The following is a 23,363-nucleotide window of genomic DNA, read 5'->3' on the forward strand; positions in this document are numbered from 1 at the left end:
AAATTAATGGAGATATCCTATCTCCTAGAACTGTAAGGGACCTTGAAAGGTCATCGAGTCCAGCCCCCTGCCTTCACTAGCAGGACCAAGTACTGATTTTGCCTCAGATCCCTAGGTGGCCCTGGGTTTAAGGATTGAACTCACAACCCTGGGTTTAGCAGGCCAATGCTCAAACCACTGAGCTATCCCTCCCTCCTTCTTTGGACCCTGGTCCTAAACTTTAAATAAAGTTTTTGAACAGCTCATGGCCTGGATCTATCTTCTAGTATTCTATAGCACCCATTGCTTTCCCATTTAAGAGATTAGACTGGTTAGACAGTTTGGATTAAACTAACCTTTCTTTTGTTTTTCTGTGGTTTTCACTGATTGTCAGTGTTACCCATGCTAAAAAGTGAGGGTTATTTTCCTTCTGTATAGGGACGTGCATTTACTTATACCCACGCTCATTACATTTCCTGATCCTCATCCACTTCCAAGTGGGAGGCGCCATTGAGTTTTCTAGGTGCAGTAAAGTATCGTGGATGAACTGAACGGGCCCAAATGTGGCCTGAGCAAAGGTCTGGGAGATAGGGCCTCCTGAGTTTAAATCCCAGCTCTAGTACTGATTTATTCTGTAGTCCTGGACAAGTCACATAACACCTCTGCCACTTTATCTTCATATTTGAAGAGGAAAAACAATTTACATTATTGTTAATGTGAAGAAATGACCATTCTTATATAAGAAAGAAGCCTTCCAATTATTTCTTTTCTCTCATTTTGTTTTGGTAGGATAAACTTTTCAATGCTAGTATCCCTTCTTTGGGCCTACGCAATGTTATCTATATCAATGAAACGCACACAAGGTAAGTTAAACTTTTTCCAGCATAATTAATGACATTGTCTTTGTCTTTCTAACTTACTGGATCTCTTGGCAGAGAAATCACCAAGAAACATTTAACAACCTCCGGAGGGATAGAATGCTTTCTTGGTATGCTTGAATCTGTGCGAATTTATAGCAACAATAAAACCTGTAGTCTGTCTTGGCACGCTGTTAACTACGGACAGTGTGTGTGAACTGCTTGTATACTTCAGAGCAGTCCCAAGGTTGTCTAGCTACATTGGCTCCATACAAGGAGTGTGAAGATGGCACCTAGTTTGCATAAAGTAAAGCCGATTTCAATCCCCTTTGACTTTAATGCATTGGGGTGTGAGTCACAGTGTGCATTCCCCACAGATATTGATCTGAATTAATGATGAGAGCAGCAATAGATTAAAGGTGAAAGTGGCTGTTGCATCCTTGGGTTGACTGTGTGACTGAAGGCTGCATTGTTGAATTTCCCAAACAATTTGGCTCAGAGCCTACACTTTGGCCACTATTGGTATACATAGGATAATAGCAGTTATAGGTTGAGCCTGTCCTTCCATGATAGCAAAGTACAGCTCTTTCATACGTGCGTTTAAGGTATTTAACTGGATAATGCATTTTTGTTCCATTTTTATAATTTTGTCTTAAGGTAATGATACTCTCATTTTGAAGTAAATGAAAATGTTTCTGTGTTCTGCCTGCCTGCAAAGTTGATTCTCCTGATATAATTAACATAAAATTCTGTAGTATTCATTGTAGATTCAGAACAAACGGGGACAGGCTAGTAGACTGGAGGAAATGAGCCAAAATGTCTGAGTGAAAGAAAGACTGTGTTGTGTTGTGTTGTGCTTGAGAGAGAGGGAGGTTAATACTGGAGACGATTGTCTATTGATATAATTGATTATTTTTTGAGTGTGTAATCAGTGGCCTAGAATACTGAAAATATCTGAAATGCCATTTAAAAAAAAAATAAAAAAAGGTCAAATCCTTGAGTGGTCTTGATAGCTCAGGGTTCTGTAAAATAGGAATGTAAAACCAATTGATTCATCGAATCATTTTTCCTTAAACAACAAAATGTGTTTAACTCACAGTGTAGTTGTAGTGAACGTGTAAATGATTTTTTTGAGGTCCCATATTTAATCTCAATAACTTTCATACCACATTTGCTCATTTTCAAAATCAAAAGAGTGATTTTTCTAACTGCTAGTGAAGAGTGACTATATTCACTGATTTTAATGAATGTTTGTAGTTCAGCCTACCACGTTAAGTTCCTTTGGAACTCTTGAATGAATACCATCCAGTAAGAACTTATTCATTTATCATTTTATTTCAGCCCCTCTTCCTTTTGACAGTGTAGCATTTCCCTTGAATTTAGTATTCTACTGAAATGAAATTCTCAGCCAATCTGATTCGAAGAATGCTAGAGAGTTACTGATTCCTAACTACAGATTTTCCCACAGAAAGTCCTTGTGCTCTAATTGGTTGCAGGTATCTAATTTACATAATATACAGTTTATCCCTATGTATACAGTATGCAATATCCTCTACTGTCTGATAGCCATTACTGCCCATTTAGAGAGTAGAGATTTGCATGATTATTGCTTTCTAAGCCTCATAGTGAATGTGCCAATATTTGACAGGCTTTTGTAATATTTCTGTGCTGATCTGATGACATACTCACAATTACTAAGCTGTTCGATAGGAACAAATTTCCCTTCTCAACTTTGCACTTAAAATTAATTAGGCTTGGGCATATGACTGGTCCAAAAATAATTGGTCAATTGACTGGTCAAATATTGTCAAATAAGGTCAAAAATGGGGTCAAATATTTTAAAGTGCTAATTTATTAGAACAGTACGACAAAAGAGTAAGACTTTATGGTCTACAGTAGGCTTAGCATTATATACAATGAATACTACAGAATCTTCTGCTAATTATATCAGGAGAATCAACTTTGCAGGCAGGCAGAACACAGAAACATTTTCATTTACTTCAAAATGAAATATATACACACACACACACACTCTATGCCTAATTTTTTAAAAAAAGTTACTTGTGTTTCACATTTTTCTGAGTAAAAATAACTCAATGAAATGAAGTTCTAAAAAATTAAAGAATGGCATCCTGATGCAATCAGAAATGTAGGCTGCTGATCAGGGCATTCTTGGTGGAATATTTGACTGTGGTGAAATATGTGGTAAGTTGACATTATTTGATCAGTCAATTGACCATCTTGCCAAGCCTAAGATGAATATAAAAACCCCTCCGAGAAATTTTTTTTTAAAGAGGAAAAGCAATGAAAATGGGGTTGCCAAACAACTGAGAAAAAGTGCTTTAAAAGATATTAAAAAAACCTTTAACCTATTTTTTTTCTCTTCTAGTCCACAGTTTAGCAAGGCTTTTATCTCCAAAATAACTTTGCAAATTCCTATAATTGTTATATGTATGTCTGCACTGTATGTACATTTTAAAACAAAACAAAATACCTTGTTAATAATTATAGGAGGAGGTGGCAGGACCTCTATCTTTAGGTTGCCTGACACTTTCCATTATAAAAGATTCTTGCTATCTGTTTTTGGAAGCTGGACCACATCCATATACTTTGGAACAGGATTTGGAAATTTGCCAGAGGAAAACCCTGGGGTCAGAGAAGTGCCTTTTCTTTATCCCATGAAATTCCATTCAGGTTTCACTCTGAGAAGCTTGTAAAAATCATCATTTCTCTTCTACAGCAAAATTTGGGCATGATGGAAAATTTAAAAAATGAACATGAATAGTCTAATTTGTGACCTGTCTCACGGTGGTGCCAGAGCACCAGAAACACTATGCATTGGCAACCGCAGGAGCCATCAGCCTTTTGGGAGATGGTCAGAAGACTGGGTTGGACCCTGCCAACAACCCTCCCCCTCATGGCCCAGCCTATAGCCCCTGTGGCTCACATCCTCCCTCTTTTTTGGGGGCACCACATCGGGAAGGAGTTCCCCCTATCACCTGGAGGAAAGTGGGGAAGAGAGAGAGATTAGGATCCCCTTGACCCTGGCCCAGACCTAGCACCCTTTTTCCTTGTCCACCAGGATAACAGCCGCCTTCTGCTGCCTCCTAGTTCAGTCACTCTTGTAGCTCAAGTTGTGCTGCACTGCTGAAGGTGAAGGCTTCATATGCTGCTGACAATGGATGAAGGGGTAGGATTATTACAGTTGCACATAATTTAATTTGTTTTTACCATTTTTCTTTATTTAAGAAAACCCTCAACAACGAAAACCAACCCCCCACTTCTAGGACATTACATCCATGTCTGTGTAAAAGAACATCATTGAGTTGTAAAGGCGATTGCTTCTGAGCTAGGGAATGCTAAGTTAGGTTGCCCATGCAACTTTAATTCTGCCTCTTGTACCTCATTAGTATGATACAGTCTTTAATTATATGAATGCAGGACCCTTGTCTCATTCACTTCACAGGAAAGATGTTGCCCATGGAGTGGATGAGGGCTGTGTAGTGAATGTGGCTGTTTGGAAGATCCCAGCCTCCAAGATGGGGTTGAATGAGTCAGGGAACTGCAGGAAGAGAGGATGATTTTGTGGTTAAGGAAGTTGAATGCTGTCTTTAGAGACTAGATTCTGTCCCTTCCTCTGCTTATGTGTTGCTGGGCAACCTACTTAACTATCCACTAACTAACTGTGTGTTTCTCAATTTTTTTTTGGTGCCCAACTTGAGATACCTGGAGCCTGATATGCAAAAGTGCTGAGCAGCTGATGATGATAGGAGCTGTGGATGCATGTAGTGTTAATATATGGTAGCTATTCTAGGGAGGAGAGATTTATTGATCTGTGTGAAGGGAAAGGAATTAGGAGAACAAAGGACGGAGGAGGAGAAGAGTGGATCAGAAGGGCTAAAATAATGACTATCCTGCAAATGCTTGCACATGCGAGGAGCCCAAATGACTACTTGTTGGGACTGCCAGTGCATGTAATTATCAGGTGTATAAGTTTTGGCAGGATCAGGGCCAAGGTATGTAAAATGTAAGAAGAGGCCTTTGAAAACTTTTGAGCAGAAAAGAGAGACACGAGGTTTGTCTACACATGTGAAGGTTTAATTGCAGGATGGATAGACATGTCTGTGCTAGTTTTACTCTAGCTCAGGGGTAGGCAACCTATGGCATGGGTGCCGAAGGCAGCACGCGAACTGATTTTCAGTGGCACTCACACTGCCCGGCTCCTGGCCACCAGTCTGGGGGGGCTCTGCATTTTAATTTAATTTTAAATGAAGCTTCTTAAACATTTTAAAAGCCTTATTTACTTTACATACAACAATAGTTTAGTTATATATTATAGAGTTATAGAAAGAGACCGTCTAAAAATGTTAAAATGTATTACTGGCACGCGAAACCTTAAATTAGAGTGAATAAATGAAGACTCGGCACACCACTTCTGAAAGGTTGCCGACCCCTGCTCTAGCTAGTGCGCTAACAGTAGTAGTAAGGATGCAGCACCATGGACCCTGCTGCGGACCTGCAGTCTGAATTCATACCAAGAGTCCTTGGTGGGCTTGTACTGGAGCAGGCCTACCTGTGCTGCAGTCCCATCTTCAGCTGCAATTTGGATATATCCAAAGTGTGTGTTATGATCCCTTGGACAATTCCAGCTAGGATTTTCAAAGGCACTTATGGGAGTTAAGTGCCCAAATTCCATTGAATTCCGGTTGAGGATTGACACTTGACTCAGGCAGCTTTGAAAAATTTCAGCCTCTATCTTTTTATAAGAAGCTGACAAATGTTAGTTGGATTTATGCTGCTCACAGCAAGGTCACTGATTCGTTTAAAACTTGGCACTGCATGAATTGGGCAGACAGCCAAAATGTATGTAAGTTCTGAGATGTAACCAAGGAGAATACCAGCAGATATGTTCTTCTGTAGCAATTTTTTTATGATTGTGCGAAAATGTTATCACACCAGTGTCCCATAAGTTTGTTGCTTTAGTTTGGGTTTCTTCCCACATAGCTTGTGATCTATATCTATTTTGTCTGTAACACTGTTAATTTTCGGATGTATTAGAAAATACAGAAGCTATTTGGTAGCTGTTCAAAGAATTTTACCTACTTTTGTAACCTTTCATTGGATGTATGTGAATGTTTGACAATAAAATTATTCTTTTATAAGTTGACAATGTTTTGGGGACACATTTTGATGATTAATTTTCTTACGTTGTAGGTACAGAGGGTGGCTGGCAAGAAGGCTCTGTTATGTTCTTTTTGTGCAAGAACGAGATGTGCATAAGAGTATGTTTGCCAGCAATGTGGCAGAAAACGTGTTGAACAGCAGCAGGTAAGATGTGCTAAATAAGCCAACATTGTGTTTTTGTATCTGTTTCCAGTTTCATGCATAATATTACATTTAATCAAAGATTGTTACAGAATGACAACACAGCAAATTCTGAAAGCTAGAATATTTAGAATAATAGAAGGTACAGTATCTATTACAGCCCATCCCTCAAATTTAAGCTAGATAACTTTTGTATAGACTAGTTATGGGAAGGTGAGGTTTTTACACATCAGCCTCCATATCTTTGTAGTGACTGCTGGTACAGATACAATAAACTTAATATTAAGGGCTTGTCTATATGGGACATTAGTGCATGGCAAGCTGGTGTGCTATAGGTTCACATTAACATCCCATGTGGACAAGACCTAAGTATAATAAACTATTATGGAGCCCTTTGCAGCTTTTGGTACCAGGTTCATAGTAGATCTATATAGCTAGGGCCCTACCAAATTCACGTCCATTATGGTCAATTTCACAGCCATAGGATTTGAAAATGGGTAAATTTTACATTTTCAGATGTTTAAATCTGAAATTTCACAGTGTTGTACCTGTGGGGGTCCCGACCCAAAAGGGGATTGGGGTCTGTGTCACAAACCTGTTGTAGGGGGGTTATGGGATTGCCACCCTCACTTCTGTGCTGCCTTCCGAGCTGGACTCTGAAGGCAGCAACCGCGGAGCTTCCTGCAGCCACAGAAAGTTCCCAGAGGTGGAGGTGGGTCTGATCTCCCCCGTGCTGCTGGGAGCACCCTAGTCAGGGGCTTCTAGCTGCTAGTCCCGGACAGCCTGGGAGGGACAAGACTTGCTTTTCCTCTGCACGGGTGCTCTTGGTGCTTCTCCTGCCTGCAGAAAGCTCTGCAATGCGCCTGCCCCCCCCCATTCACTTCTTGTCCCCATTGCGCCGAAGGGGGAGGGATTTCTGTACAGGGTGTGCCCCCACCCCCCTTCCAGATGCAATTATTAGCTTGTTTCAATAAAATAACGAAAGGACATGTGAACTTGACAGGATTTATTGATTGACACTTTACAGCAGCAAATAACATAGAGGGCTCAACTCCCTGATTGGTAGATATGGGCATCTGAGACAGTTTAGTATGGTAGTGATCTCAACTGGTAGCCTCAAACTTGAGATCCACAGCCTTAAGATGATTTAAAAAAAAAGTGTGTGTGTGCGCGGGAAATTCTGGTTTCAAATGTCATTAATTGAATGTCAGCATGGAGCATCCAGCAACTGTCTTTCTTCATTCCCTGTCTCTGTGCTGAAAACACCTGCCTGTGTTTAGACACTGCTCTCTGCATCCACGGAGTTTGTTGGAATTGTCAGACAGCGCCGAGCTAGCCTTGCAAGATGGGGGATTCTGCCTTCCACTGAGTTCCAAAACTGTAGCACAGGCAAACTACAGTCCACGTCTTTCACAATAGTTTTGTGAGCAGGCATCTCCAGCTTACAATTCTTATCAAAGCCAGGGATTGCATTAAGCAAGGTTAAATCCACCATCAACAGGTGCATTTGTGCATGGTCAAAAATATACACCGCTTTTAGGAACCTTGCTGCAGGTTGTTGTAACTTTGGAGCCGTTTTTGTTACATCACTTGACTCTTCCCCATAGCCGTAGTATTGTCTGAGTTTCTTTGCCATTCAAGAAACACTTGCTGAGCACTGGTATTTAACTCAGCATTGTCAGAGTGATTTTCGTTTGCTTGTGCTTTAGCCCAGAACAGTACATCCATTACTTTGTTGTACGCTTGGTGGATTGTGACACGTTGAGATTCAAACCTAGTGATTAAGTTCATGAGTCCTATGGCATTCTTGGCAACGAACTGAACTTCCTCATTCAGCTGAGCATCATTTAGAAGGGTTGACAGTGCTGTTAAAACCTGCATTTTCGGTGTCAGTGTCAGCTCTTCTGAGACTAACTCAGAGGAGTACTTCAGGTGAGCTGTATGGTATTATACAGCCCGAAACCAGGAATTCCAACAAGTCCTTACTGGCTCTCGAGGAAGTGCAATTTTTTGTTCCCTAATTTCAGTCATTTCAGTCGTGTTTGCAATGTGCTGCCTATATCAAAGTTTGCAGCTAGGGCAGTGTTTGAAGATCTTTTTAATGTAGCTGACCAGTTTCTCAGCTTTACCAAACTCGCATCTCCATAGCTCCCTGACAAGAGAAATTATATGTGCATTACATCTAATATGGACAGCATTTGGCATTAGACTTTGGAGAACCAATTAGAAAGATTTTGTCATGCAAGTTGCATTGTCACTTATGAAAGCAGATACTGTGCAAACTTTGACAAAGTATTTTAAAACGGTTTTAATTATTGCTGGAAACTGTAGTTGAGTTCAAAGCATCCAAATAAATGCAGTCGGCAAGCATTGTTGCTAGCTTTCCTGTCAGTACATCTTTGGCCTTGTCAGAAATAAAATCAAACAGAACATGCAGTACCAAGTTGTCCTGCAATTATTTTGGATGAGTCCACAGATAAGTAAAAGACTCTCATGAGTTACTTTGAGATTTCATCTCCTCAAAATGTGTAGTAAAACCTTTGGATGGTAGTTCTGTCATAGCTTATTCGCACTTTGTAAGTAACCGGCATTTTGTACGTTCCGTTGAATGAACTCGCACTGCTTTGGGTGATCATGTTTATCCAATGGCATATTAGCACTTGCAAATGCATCCACAAGTTCCATTCTACCTAAATGTCAGGTCTCGGAGCTCTCTGTCACCTTCTTAAAAAGAGAAGAAATGTTTTTTAACTTTTCGTTTACCAGCAATGCATTATCTGCAGCCCTCTTTCTGCTTTGATGGGTTTCCGAGTCTGTGGTGCTGAACCATTTCCCGGCGTGTGTGATCCAACAAAACATTGCAGTTTGTACAAAATAGTTTGTCACCATTGCCATGTAGAATTTGGCTTCCAAATTCTTTCACAGTATCTGCTGCAGTAATCACTTTTGAGTTTTTTGTTTTACTTTGGACAATCAATTTACAGTAATTGCACATGGCTTTTTGTAGGCAGTCAATAGAGATCACTACACTATAAAACCTCCCAAATGTCCATTTTTTCCAGTCAGTGAGTTGAGTCCTGTGTGTGATTTGCTGCTGTAAAGTGTCAATGTCCCCTCCCCAGGGCAGCTGCAAAGGGAGGGGGACAGGAAGCAAGTAGGGTGGAGGGGGTGCGGAACTCTCTGCAGCCGGGAGAGATACTCAGGAACAGCCCTGCAGGGAAAGAGCAAGTGCTGTCCTGCCCGGACTAGCAGCTAGGGAGCCCCCTGCTGGGGCGCTCCCAGCAGCACAGGGAAGATCAGACCCAATGCTGTCCCAGAGCATCCTGCAGCAGGGGGAGGCACCCGAGGTGGGTCTGGTCTTCCCACCCACCCTTCAGAGCAGCTGTGCAGGGGATGGCCAAGTCCTGTCCCTCCCCAGCCCAGCTGGAGCTAGGAACCCTGTTGGCTGGGGGATCCTAGCACCAAGGGGAGATCGGATTTCACGGGGAAATGCTTATTTCACGGTCTGTGGCGCATTTTTTACGGCCGTGAAATTGGTAGTGCCCTATCTCTAGCTTTCCAGCTAATAATGAATGATCAACTGAGGTGATCATAAGTTGAAACATTTTAAAAATAATAGGAAGGTGGCACGTCACAACGGTCTGGAGCAATCTAGATCCAAGTTCATAACGTGTCAGATATTCTTAGTGTAACTGGAATGATGGCTTGTAAAAGGGGAAGAATTCATTGTGTTCCAATCCCCAAGAACTTCTTTCATGGAATTTGTTCTATATTTTGGGAAGGATCTTTTAGAGATAATTCTCTTGTCTCCGATAATATACTCCAAATGAAATATCAAGCTAAAGGTTAAGTCAGGATTTGTTCCCCTCTAGTACTATAACTGGATTGAAAAAAGGCAAAAGAAGCTCTGCAGCACATTCACTCTTTCAGTCCAATTCTGCAAAAGGCTTAGCATCTTTTACTCCCCCTGAAATCGGTGTGAGTGCTCAGCACTTTGCAGAGTTGGGCCTTACCTGAGATTTTTTTTTTTTTTTTAAGTACAAGACAGGTTGTTGGGTGATTAGTGTTCTGTTGCCACAGACTTGCTGTGTGATCTTGGACAAGTATGGAAGCTCACTTAGTTCCTAAATCACTTGCTTCATTTCCCCCCCATTAAAGTGTACCTATTTCACTGATTTTGTGAAGTTTGGTTAATATTTGTAAAGCACTTTGGGAACCTAACATGGCACGTGCTATAGAAGTGTAAACTGCATAAATCTTTCAGTTAAGATAAGTGGAGTTTGCTAAAGCAGTAAAAAAGAAAAATACAAGCATTGTCTTTTTTTATTTAATTACAGATTTTAAAAAAAAGCTCTGCACAAAACAAGATGCAACCATAATAGGCCCTACTCCTATCAAGAGGTGGATTTATAGTCTATGCTCTCATTCTGTAGTAACTTTTTGAACTAGTGTTTATAGTTGGATTCCTAATTCACTCAGTTTCTGAGCTGACTTTCATAATATCCAGGAATACTTGCACAAATTTAAGGAATACTTTGAACATCAGCCATTGATCTGAGAGCTATCAGACCCTTGCTTTTAAAATTTTATATTTTATAGATGTGTTGTTGGAATGGAGAAACTTATTAAAGGCAAGCATTTGCCATAATCTGTCAAGGGCTAACTTTGATAGCCAGTGAATGATATTTGCCTCTGTATTTATAACTTTTAATATGTTTCTGCAAATCATTGACCAGCTGATCCCAGTTCACCTGCAGATTGGTCCATTTCATTTTACGAGTATTTAATCAAAACTTAGATGACCATTGACTTTCAGTTTATGGCAAATGAAACATAAACCACGTTGACGTGCGTTTTCTTCCATCTTCCAACTTACTGCGATAGTTATACCATAGAATTGCCCATGTTCATTCCTTCTAGAAGCCGTCAATAAGCTGAACTCATTTGTTACAGAACTGTCTTGTGTTTTATTTTTAAAATCAGAGTGCAGAAGGCCATTGTAGAGGAGGCTTCTGTATTAAGTGCTGCAGGTACTCAGACAGACCTCAAGGCCATCAGCAAAGTGAAGAAAAAAGCTAGAAGGATTCTCCAAGAAATGGTGGCAAACGTCTCACCTGCTTTGATCAGGTAATAAAAATATTTCACCAAACTATGGTTATGCTTGCCTAGCATCAGGGGAAGGATCCCCAGTCTTTGCCTGTGTACATGAGCACAGCCTAAAGATTCCTATTTTAATGCTGGCCCTAATGCCACCCCAAAACATGAGGGTTATAGGTTTTAGCCTTAAAAATGAAGCGTAATCATACTCTCATATTTGAACACACAGAATCCGTGGGCTTTCCAAGTTACAAATAATATGATAAAATTAAATAAATATACTTTTTTCCTGAATTAAGCTGCTTGCCATCAGCCCAAAGGTACCCTCTATGTTTTTGCCTAAATCAGTTTCAGCATCTTGATCGTAAGTTACTGCAGCAATAGTCCATTTAACAATATTTTTCTTTAGTTATGAATCTTAAGATAGGAATGATCAAATTCCATGCTTCAGTGTGCAAGCTGATCATTAGAGATGTGAGGAAGGAATTTTCCCTGATTATGCCCGCAACAACGCCACTGACCAGCTGGTGTTGCAAACGCTACATATGTATGTGACAGTATTGGTTATAAAAGCAATACAACAGGAAGGCCACTTTGAATGAAACTTAAACTTCTCTTGGGTTTAACATTTTTCACCTTTAGGTTGACTGGTTGGGTGTTACTGAAATTATTCAACAGCTTCTTTTGGAACATTCAGATCCACAAAGGCCAATTGGAGATGGTCAAAGCAGCCACCAAGGTAAGAAAATTACATAAAGTTTTAAAACATGGGGAAACTTCTGATGGTACTTTCACTGGTGTAAATCAGGAGTGACTCCATTGAAATCAGTGAAGTTATACCAGTCTAAATGAGATCTGAATCAGGCCCCAGTTCAGAGCCTATGCTGTCCAGTTCTGTGAACATACCATTCAGCAGACCCATCTTTATTAGATAATCCTAGATATTATAGATATTGTGCTCTTTCCGTTGTGTGTTCCCAGCACCCTAAAAGACCAAGCCAAGTTCTGGTTTTGTCTCAAGTTTCAGGATCATTTTTGCGTGTAATGTCTGATGTGACCCACTGTTAACACGGCTACCCCTCTGATACTTGACACCACTGTAGAATGTTTTTGTTCTCTCTTCTCCCTCCCCCCACCATGCTGATACATGCTGCAGGCTAATAAATTACTAAACTTTTAAAAACTACTTATACATTTAGACTTCAAGGAATAACCTGGTCTTCATACTTGTCTGCAAAGTGCCTCACCTACTGCTTGCTTATTTATTTAAATGTATTATAAGCATCCTTTCAAGTTCTACCAGTCTCCTTACTCCTCCCATTTCACAATATCCTGAAATTCTACACCTTTCATGCAGAATTTACCACAGAAAGGTGCTGTATGACCCATACACTGTCAAGTAATAAATAATTGCACTGAAATGAGAGAGAGGCGCCATTGATTTCTAAGGAACTTTACTGAGAGTATTTGGAGACATTGTGCAACATTGCATAATAGTATGCAGTGACAATAAAATTGCAGCTTTTTCCTTATTTAATCATTCACCCTGTTAGCATTTTGGAGTACAATGCCTGGGAAAACTGCTATAGATAAAGTTAAGTTACCTTTTTACAAAACAAGTCAACCACCGGTTTACAGTGACAGTGGAAAATTTTGGCCCATCTCAAATAATTGTCTTATACTTGCATTGATACTGTAAGTCTGAAGAACCTGCTAATGTCGTTCTACTGCTCCCTGCAGTGCCTACAGTTCAAACATTGCTAGTGCAATTGCCTAGTTTGTTCTCACTGCCAAAGCAAATAAGTGGAGAAGTGTAAAGTAAAATTCCTTCAGTTTTACTAATCTAAGGTGTTACTCGGGAAAGAAATTTTAGAAGACAAAATTCTTCTTCGAGAGGTGTCCCTGTGGGTGCTCCACTCCAGGTGTAGGTGTGACCCTGCGCCTTCGCTCGGATAGTTTTACAGCAGTGCCCATATGGGTCGTGCACGCGCGGTGCCTGCCTCACGTGCCGTTGTCTGTTGAAGTGTCGTGTGTGCGACCCGGACTCCTCTGGCCTCAGACAGAACGTCGCAGTCCCGTTCATATCTAGTTTTTAGTCAGATCAATAAATAGTTATTTAGCGTTAGCCAGTTTATACCATTAGTATTTTAGTGCCAAGTTTCGTTTTTTTATTCCCCTCTGTGTGCGCCCCTTCCCCCCCACATTTTTTTCTTTCAACCCATAGTTAGATACTAGCCACTGTTATGCCAGGCTCACCGGGTTTCAAACCGTGTACCTCATGTAGAGAGGCAATGCCAGTGTCAGACAGACACTCACAATGTGTCCGCTGTCTGGGTGAATCTCATGTTTCCTGGAAGTGTGCCCATTGCAGCAAACTTAAAGCTAGGGCATGAAGAGACAGGGACCTGGGCTGAAACTCCTACTCATGGAGAAGTTCCTGAGATCGGCCTCCGACCCAGGACAACAGCCCCCTGAGTCACCGGCTCCTTCACTACCTAGCTCCCCAAAATAGATGGAACCAGCAAAAAAACACCTTCTACATTGTCTCATAGAGCGCAGACCAGTAAAAAACGGTCACCAATGAGATCGCTCTCATCAGTGCTGACTGTGCCGCGCCTCAGCACATATGATACTCCAGGCACTTCTGGCACTATCCGCAAGATGACTTCCACCGGTACCGAGGCTAATGGCTCCAAGTTGTCAGCCTCCACCACAGCACCGCCGGCGCCTCTGACGGAGACGGCACCAGTGACCACTCCTGCCTTGGCGCTGCAACCTAAAACCTCCAGAACCACAGCGCTAACATCAGCGTAACTGGCACCCACGCAACCCTCCGTACCGACGGTGCAGATAACAACATTTCTCACGGCACCACACCATCAGTGCCACGCCATTTTCTGTATCATAGGGATTTGCTTGTCTCATTCACGCCACAGACTCCTCTCTTCGTTACCCACATTTCCCCGCGACCATCAGTTCCACATCAGCACCTATCTCCAATTCCATTGTGATTCTCCAGTGATGAGGGCAACAAGGATGAAGGGGTATTCTCCCCTCACCACTGTTCCCTTGTCAGAACACCCACGACTGCTACACCACCCAGGTCTTGATCATCCTATGACCGTGACATGCCTCCCTGGTATGGACACCCATGGATGGGACCTCCCATGCCCTATCCAGGCCACTGGTCTTATTGGAGGCCTTGGTGGTCATATAGAAGACGCCACAGCAGAGACCCTAGCCCTCTCATAGGGAAGCATCTAAATTCCCGTCTCCACCTTCATACAGGGCAGAGGAGGACATACAGGGGGACCCCGTGGCAGAGCAGGCAGTAGATACTACCCCGGACACCTTGCCACCCACTAATTCCTCCTCTTCTCCTAATCTTCTCTTCTCCACCACCTATAACAGCGGATGATTTTTCCGAGTTTCAGGATCTGTTTAAAAGAGTGGCCGACGAACTTAAGATCGCCTTTGAGGAAGTGTCGGAAACTCAGCATGAGTTAACCAACATCTTACAAACTTCCTCCTCCTCTAAGATAGCATTGCCCATCAACGCTGCTATCATCGACTTGCCAAAATCAGTTTGGTAAACACTAGCCACAGTCCTGCCTACCTGTAAAAGGGCTGATCGAAAATACTACATCCCATCTAAGGAATCCGAATTTTTATTTACACATCCAATTCCTAATTCACTGGTGGTAGAGGCGGCCAACCAAAGGGGCAAGCAACAACATTACAGATCTACCCCTTCGGATAAGGACAGCAAGAGGCTAGACCTCTTTGGACAAAAAGTCTATGCTTCCTCTGTGCTCCAACTCAGAGTGTCTAATAATTCGGCCCTATTGTTCAAGTATGACCATAAGAACTATGTTAAGTTTAACGATTTTATTGATGACATTCCGGCGGCAAAGAGACAACAGTTCAAATTATTAGTCTCTGAAGAGCAAACCATTGCTCTCACGGTGCTGCAAGCTTCACTAGATGCTGCTGACACTGCAGCCAGATCCACAACCATAGTCATGCGGAGGGCATTGCGGTTCACATCTTCCACATTCCCCCGCGAAATACAGAATACAGTGGAGGACCTCCCATTAGATGGAGAGAAGCTGTTCGCTGCTAAGACCAACGAGGTTCTTCACACTATGAAGGACTCGCAAGCCACACTCCAGTCCCATGGCATCCTTACCCCGGCTACAAGGAGAACCATACCAATTCCCCAGATATGCTGCTTATACTCAGCAGAGACCATACAAGCAGCAACAACAACAGAGACAAAGACAAAGGCCACACGTCATCGCCCACTACCAGCAGTGGCGTCTCAGCCTCCTTCCTCCAATAAACAAATTTGAAGCTTTGGCTGAGGGCCTAGAAGACCTCTCGCTGGTTCCAACGCATGGTACTATCATCCAACTCTTTGGAGACTGTTTACGCCCCTTCTCCATCAAGTGGGCAGCTATTACCACTGACAAATGGGTCCAAGAAGTCATCCACTTTGGCTATAGATCCCTTTCCTTTCCATACCCCCAACCCCACCCCTTCAGGGACCCCTCTCACGAACTACTGTTGTGCCAAGAGGTAGAACATTTCCTCCAATTGGGGGCAGTGGAGTTGGTCCCCAAACAACACAAGGGAAAAAGATTTTACTCCCACTACTTCTTAACCCAAAAGAAAAGCGGCGATGATGATCCATCCTCGACCTCAGGCGACTAAACAAGCCCATAAGGAAGCAAAGATTTTGGATGATCACTCTAACAACTATAATACCAGCGCTGGAACAGGGGGACTGGTTTTCAGCCCTCGACCTCCAAGATGCCTATTTTCATGTGGTGATATATCCCACTCACAGGGGGTTTCTCAGATTTACTTTAGGCATGGACCACTATCTATACAAGGTGCTACCCTTCGGCCTGTCAACAGCAACAGAAAACCCGTGTCTTTTCCAAGATCTTCACAGTGGCAACAGTGCATATGAGGAAGCAAGGAGTAATTGTATTCCCTTACCTGGACGATTCTCCTCAAGGCGCACACTCGATTGGAAGCTGTTCACTCCATGCAAATGGCAATAAGCTGTTTCCACAGCCTCGGCCTACAAATAAACACACAGAAATCAATGATAGAACCTACCCAACAGTCGGTATTCTTCCGTGCCTATCTCGACTCCACAACAGCGAGGGCGCCTTTCTCAACTCCACAACAGCGATGGATCACTCCTGCAGGATAGATTCAACTCCATACAAACAATCATAGCCACTGGGCACAGCAGCCCACAAACCACAGCCCACGAATGCATACAACTTTTGGGCCAAATGACAGCATGCACATTTGTGATCAAACATGCATGTTTGCACATGTGCTGCCTGTAGGGATGGCTGTCAACAGTGTACAAACCAAACAAGCACAACATGAGCATCCTCTTAACAATGCCCCACAAGATCAAGGAATCATTAATCTGGTGGACTCACCCACACAACCAGCACAGGATGTTTACACAGGACCCTCTGTCACAATTGCTCACGACAGATGCCTTCCTCGTCTGGTGGGGAGCACACATGCAACATCGCACAGCTCAGGGGCTATGGTCCACAATAGAGATCGGGTTACACATAAATCTCCTGGAACTTCGCGCTGTGTGCAATGCCTGCTTCCACTTCCTACCGTTCATACAAAACCAACACGTACGAGTGATGACCGACAACATCGCTTGTATGTTTTATATATTTCTGCTTTACAGTCACCTGGAACGGAGCACCCCCAGGGACACTTCTCTAAGAAGAGAAGGTTACTCACTTTGTGCAGTAACTGAGGTTCTTCAAGATGAGTGTCCCTGTGGGTGCTCCACTACGCACCCTCCTCGCTCTACTTCGGAGCTGGGTACAGGCTTTGAGGTGGAGATGGAACTGAGAAGTGTGTGTCGCACACGCGACACTTCAACAGACAACAGTGCACAAGGTAGGCACCGCGCGTACACGACCCGTATGGGCACTGCTGTAAAACTCTCCGAGCAAAGGTGCAGGGATGCACCTATGGAGCACCCACAGGGACACTCATCTCGAAGAACCTCAGTTACTGCACAAGGTGAGTAATCTGCTCTTTGCTCCAGAGTATCCCATTAATTTTGTTTCATCTTTTTTTCTCCCTCCCCCACCCCCAAATAGATGAATTTGCCTCTTATCTTCTTGCCTGTTCACAAATCTCACATCGACTATCTGCTCCTCACATTCGTTCTTTTCTGCCATAACATCAAAGCACCGTACATTGCTGCAGGGAATAACCTCAACATCCCCATCTTCAGGTAAGGATAATATGCTGAGCTAAACTTTAACTTGCTCTCAAAAATAAAGCCATAGGGAATTGGTGTATATTGTCATAGCTCCACACCAGCTGAGGATCTGCCCCAAATTGTTTAGGATTTGTGATAGTCATTGTGGTCATACTTTGGAATTTACTTCGGTCCTATCTAGCTTTACTTTGGTCTTATTTGATCTTATTCAAGAGAGAGTCTTGCAAAATCCTTCAGAGACATTCTTTGTTAAGGAAATTGGAAAAGGAAGAATATTGTGTTGAGACTTAGTTAGTGAGTCACTCTGAGGAAGGGGTGTATGAAGAAGTCCTGGTAAATGGGGGCTAGCACAAGTTTAAGAGCATTTGTTCCCCTTCATCTGTGGAGACTCATTGGGATTTGGGGGAAATTGTGTATTCAGTTAGTGGCAGGCAACACAGAACTTTGAACACTGAGGGCTGTTTAAGTTAAATACTGCAGCCCTCATCTTTGTAAGTTATGTCAAGTGTTAAAAGATTGAGAACACTCACATAAGCGTTTGAAATTTGGCAGTAATGTGGGGACTAGAATTCTCCCAGAGCACTCTCTATTTATATTCGGTATTTATATGACCCCCCCCCCAATTTATATTAAAATTGAGCGCCATAGAATTTGTAGTGTATTTATCCTCCCAACATCCCTGTGAGGGAGGGCAGTGCTCTTAATCCCATTTTTACAGGGTCACACGGAGTTTGGCGGAGCAGGGAATTGAACCTGGGTCCTAGACTAGTGCCCTGACCACTAGACTATTCTTCCTCTCTTTCATTTGTGGGAGAATGGCTGAGATATGCACATTGTTCTGCCTCATCTAATTTTTTCCTGAAGCTGTTGGCTGGTTTATACATTCCACTCTTTTCATATTTGACTAAAATCAGTGAATAGAATCATTTGTTGATTTGTAGCACGTTGATCCGCAAGCTGGGAGGCTTTTTCATTCGGAGGAGGTTGGATGAGAACCCTCACGGACGTAAAGATGTCCTTTATAGAGCTTTGCTGTATGTGGTATGTGTCTTTTCTTAATTTGCAAATATAAAATTTGAATCGTCACAGAGACGGGAAAATGTAAGTTTGTTCTCTGTAACTTCATTAATTTGAACAGCATTGCCTGATGAGAAAGTTAAATTGTTTATTATCTTGATTTTAGCGTGTGTATATGTATGTGTGTTTTGTTACATTAGAGAGAAAATGTTAATTCTGTGCTGAGTGAGGTCCTGAACCTATGAAGTGCATGAGAGTCAAGGGTGTTCAGCACCTGTCAGGATCAAATTTTTCCCCTGTGTGAGTCTCTAACGGGGATATGGGATTGCCCTCAGTGTAAATAACACTAAAATTAGGCCTAATGGGACAGCTTCTGATTTCACTTATACTAAGGTAAATCTAGAGCAGCAGTTCCCAAATTGTATTTGTTCATGTACTTAATTGGTGTTTGAAGTACCACATGCACACTTTTTTTTTTTTTTTTTTTGCACATTTGTTTTAGGTCTCAGTAGGTTTAATTTAAGTATTTCTGGACTCTATGGTAAAATATATCCCTAAAGAAACCTAAAATGTTCAATTATAATTAGGGCTGGCATGGAAACAAGAATTCCATTTTGTGAAAAATGTTTTGCCATTTGTTTATATTCTGATGTGGCATGAAATCAAGACAGTTCAAAAATTTGTAGTAAAAAAAGAGACCACTCTAGAATAGCCAGTAGCCCTACGGTTAGACCACACATCTGGGATCTGGAAAACCTAGGTTCAAGTTCCTAGTTTAAAAGGCAGAGTGCCGTAATACTAGATTATGCTATTCTGGGGTGTCTCATATTGATAAGAAACTTCATGATGGAAAACTTTCCTGGTGAAAGTTGAATTGAAACGGCTGTTTCTCCATGAAAAGTTTTGGTGTTGTCAAATCAGCATTTTCGTAAAAGGTTTAATCTAAAAGTTCCCAACGAGCTGTAATTATAACATCCTTTGTAAACATTTCAAGTTTTTAAGACAGTGCATCAAAAAGAAACATAATGAGGCAGCCGTTATTTCTTTCACGTTAAACAATTAAACGACATAAATGCTGTCTTGATATGCTATGATATGCCACTAACACCACTCGGTGGATTGACTCTTTTTAATTTGTCTAATCTAATCCTGCTAATGTTATCGGGATTATTATTGAACAGTAGCCAGAATTCACTTTGCTTCCTGTCTTACAAAATTTAAATCGAGAAAAATATGAAATATTTTGAGACGCTCTGGGAGAGAATAAGAGAAGTGCCATGACACGGCTGCACGTGTGCCAGAGGGCTCAGAGGGCAGATATAGAGAGATGTGGGGAGTCTTGGCTGGTATTGGAGGGGCTTCAGCTCCACGAAGCATCTTGCTCCTCAGCAGAACGCTGGGCACTCTGCACAGTGGCTCCCCCTGCTGGGAGGAGGCTCAAATTATAGCCAGCTGGCTGCTGTCCTGGTGAACAGCCAGGCAGCTCTCCTTAGTCCCGTAGCCAGGCTTTTATCCGCTGCAGCTGGCCAACAATCCTTCCCTCTCTACCCCCTGCAGCAGCTTCCTGTGTGGGGGCCGTTCTATCTCACGCTCCCTGCAACTGTAGGTTTTGCAGCGGCTCTGCACTCATGTGTCTTTTCAGATGAGAGAAGCTCTGGCACAGTTATATGGAACTTTGCAGAATCTCCCCAGTAGCTCGAGCTGTGTGGTTTGGTGCAAGGCTAGGCCCAGCAAAAAGCTAGCCAGCTGTGCACCACCTGAGAGTACAGTTCCCACAGCATTCAACCCCCTGCTAAATAAAGCTACTATGATGACATGGTCGTACAGTGTTACTCATCGAAATTGCTGAATGTGTCCAGGAGGGTGTTTTGTTTCTCAGGCATTGTAGGATGTACTGCAGTGCATGGAATGACTTTTCATTTGAAACCAAAATATTTTTTTAAAAGAATTTTGGTGCATCATTTCCAGCAAGCTCTCATGCCACCCTGCCATACATGTACAAAAGTTTGGGAACTCCTGAGAGTAACCGTACTGACTTCGTTGAAATTTTGTTTATGTATGTGCTGATGTTGTGCTTGGCACTATTCAAGATACAAAAAGAAAGATGTACTTGCAATTTAGAAGATGGGCCATACTGGGAAATCCAGAGAAGAGAATAATTTAGGTGTCTAATTTAGTTGTGTAAAACACTAATTTCCTGTTATAATTCATGATTATTCATGCAGATTTGGATTTATCTTGGCTCCAGTTTTGTAAAGAGGATTCTATTGCTGATATGGAACAGTGCATTTCTGTGTAGCTATGTCTGTATCATTAGTTTTTTTGTTTTTTCTTTTACTCACTATCCCTTTAGCACATAGAGGAGTTGCTTAGACAGCAGCAGTTCTTAGAGATATTCCTGGAAGGCACACGTTCTCGGAGTGGAAAAACATCCTGTGCCAGAGCAGGTCTCTTATCTGTGGTGGTAGATGCTCTCTTCACAAATGCCACCCCAGACATACTAATTATACCTGTGGGAATCTCCTATGATCGCATCATTGAAGGTCACTATAACAATGAACAGCTGGTAAGGAGCAACTGAAGACTTATTGTCTTGCCTATGGGATTTTCTGTTTGTTAAGTAAAAATGTGTCTAATTTTTGTGCTAGTACTGCTATGCCATGAGTGCTTAAACTTTCTGTGTCAGATTTAAAAATGCAAAGTAACATGAATCATGAAAGTCCTTGACCTAGAAAGCTATCTTGATATTTGAGTCTTGTATATCACTGATACAAATTCATCACTTAACAAATACAAATAATAAAAAGCCATATGATTCCCTAGACTTCTGTCTTGGCTCTACTCTTTGACTTTTAAAGCTGCATGTCAAAAGACTTGGATTTATTGTAACTGTGGTTATGCTTCCGTTAAATATCAGTGAACTTTTAATTGCAAACGAACATTGGTTTTGCTTTTCAATGTTGTGCAGGGGAAGCCTAAGAAGAACGAAAGCCTTTGGAGCGTAGCCAGAGGAGTCTTCAGAATGCTGCGGAAGAATTACGGATGTGTCAGAGTAGACTTTGCACAACCATTTTCCTTAAAAGTAAGTTTCATATCCATAAAAACACTTTAAGTTCTTATGAATTCTTAGCTGCTTTAAAATGCAGGAAACCACAACTAAACTGTTGGCACAGAAGTACTGTTTTCAGCCTATCAATGCAATGAAGCTGTTTTTTTTTTTGTTTTTTTTTTTTCCAAAAAAATCACTATTTGATACCCCTGAGAAGATTCATAGGGTGTCCATCCAGGGTGTGAAGTCCAATACAGATTTGAGTGTTATAACAGAATGTCAGACCAGACGGGGTCATTGGACATAAAGCCAGTATCTATCTTGCAGGAGTGATCAATAATAGAGGAAAGTAAAAATTCCCAATGAGGCATCTGATCAATTGTGTATTGCTGTACAAAAAAAATGGGGAAATATATTTCCTGTACAGTAGTTGACTGTCTAATAGTTTTTTATGTTTAGGTCTTATTCAGCAATATGTATTAAAATGTACAGAATTTCAGTTTGAAAAACAAAGCTAATTTTGGCATCCCAAACTTTGCCACTCAGCCTGGGTTTATAGAAAGTAGACACGGTCAAATTAATTGAATATCTTTTTGCTGAGATTGAGTTTGATAATGGAAATAATGTTGATGTAATATACATATACTACTGTAAGGCATTTGTGAGCATGCGGTGTAAGCTGAGTAGAGAGCTGTCTGTGAAAATTTGCCCCTAATTATTTAAGTAGCTTTGTTTGAAGGTAAATATTTTTGCCGAACCAGTCTTTATAGGAACCAGAAGAACATAATGTCCTGAAGTCAGAGTAACTTAAGTGATAACCTTTAAAGACAGAAGTTTTAGTTATTTGTTAAAAGCATAGAATTCTTGAGGTCCAGTCATGTGCTGTACCTCCTGAGAAACACAGCACAGAAGATACAGCCAAGTGGACGGGGGGCAAAGGTGTTTTTTTTTTTTTTTCTAGACACCTTCCTGCTGCCTGGATTCTGGGAAGTCTAATTTACAGCAGTCTCCCCATCATTGCCTGTAGTTTGTCACTGCCAGAATTTCTGTAGTGGCGTTCATCTGTGGGGATGCCCTGTATGCTAGAGTCTGTGAGGAGGGCATTATAAGACCGTTAATGTCATCCATATGCTGCTCCTCCACTGGGGACTTGATATTGCTCCCATTCAAATCAATGGAAAAACTCCCATTCACTTTAATGGTGCAAGATCCATCCCCAAGGCAGTTTCTGCCAAAGAGGTGCAAGGGAATCTTTCCCTTGTGTGTGTGGTGTTTTTTTTTTTAATTGCAGTATTTTCCCCAAACTCAGAATTCTATTCAGAGGGAAAGGTTCTCCTCTACCTGATGCCAACTCCAGACAGAACCACCAAACTGTAGTGATCTTTCCACGATCTCACCTTGGGTTTTTTTTTGGTACTTACTCTTTCATGGTTGCTTTTTTTTTTTTTTTTTTGATTGGTACAAATAAGATAGCAAAATTAGCTGTTGGATGCTACAATGAATGGGAAAATGTACAAATAAGTATTATATTTACAGGAATACCTAGACAGCCAAAGTCAAAAACCTATGCCCGCCATGCTATCTTTGGAGCAAGCTCTGTTACCAGCTATACTTCCTTCACGGTAGGATGTTTTTCTGGAACCTTTTTGGTAGTATTTTTGGATTAATATATATTATGTCCTTACGAATAATGAAATTGTTTCCCATGTAACCCTTATGGAAAAATACTATAAAATAGAACACAAACACAAAAATT

At 41.7% G+C, this 23,363-nt stretch overlaps 1 protein-coding gene across 1 annotated transcript in view; it reads left to right on the forward strand.

Moving 5' to 3' along the window:
- Positions 1-768: 768 nt before the first annotated feature.
- The window catches only part of GPAM (glycerol-3-phosphate acyltransferase, mitochondrial), a gene marked incomplete at its 5' end in the record, with an annotated part of 38,667 nt that continues 16,072 nt past the window's right edge, over positions 769-23,363 (forward strand). Inside the window, 9 exon segments of the mRNA XM_034775739.1 lie at positions 769-842; positions 6,051-6,164; positions 11,145-11,288; positions 11,901-11,997; positions 17,417-17,553; positions 18,483-18,582; positions 20,912-21,124; positions 21,527-21,640; positions 23,144-23,229. Of these exon segments, the coding sequence (XP_034631630.1) occupies positions 769-842; positions 6,051-6,164; positions 11,145-11,288; positions 11,901-11,997; positions 17,417-17,553; positions 18,483-18,582; positions 20,912-21,124; positions 21,527-21,640; positions 23,144-23,229 (1,079 nt within the window).

This window comes from Trachemys scripta, chromosome 7, assembly GCF_013100865.1.
Source record: "Trachemys scripta elegans isolate TJP31775 chromosome 7, CAS_Tse_1.0, whole genome shotgun sequence".
NCBI classification, from domain to species: Eukaryota; Metazoa; Chordata; order Testudines; family Emydidae; genus Trachemys; species Trachemys scripta.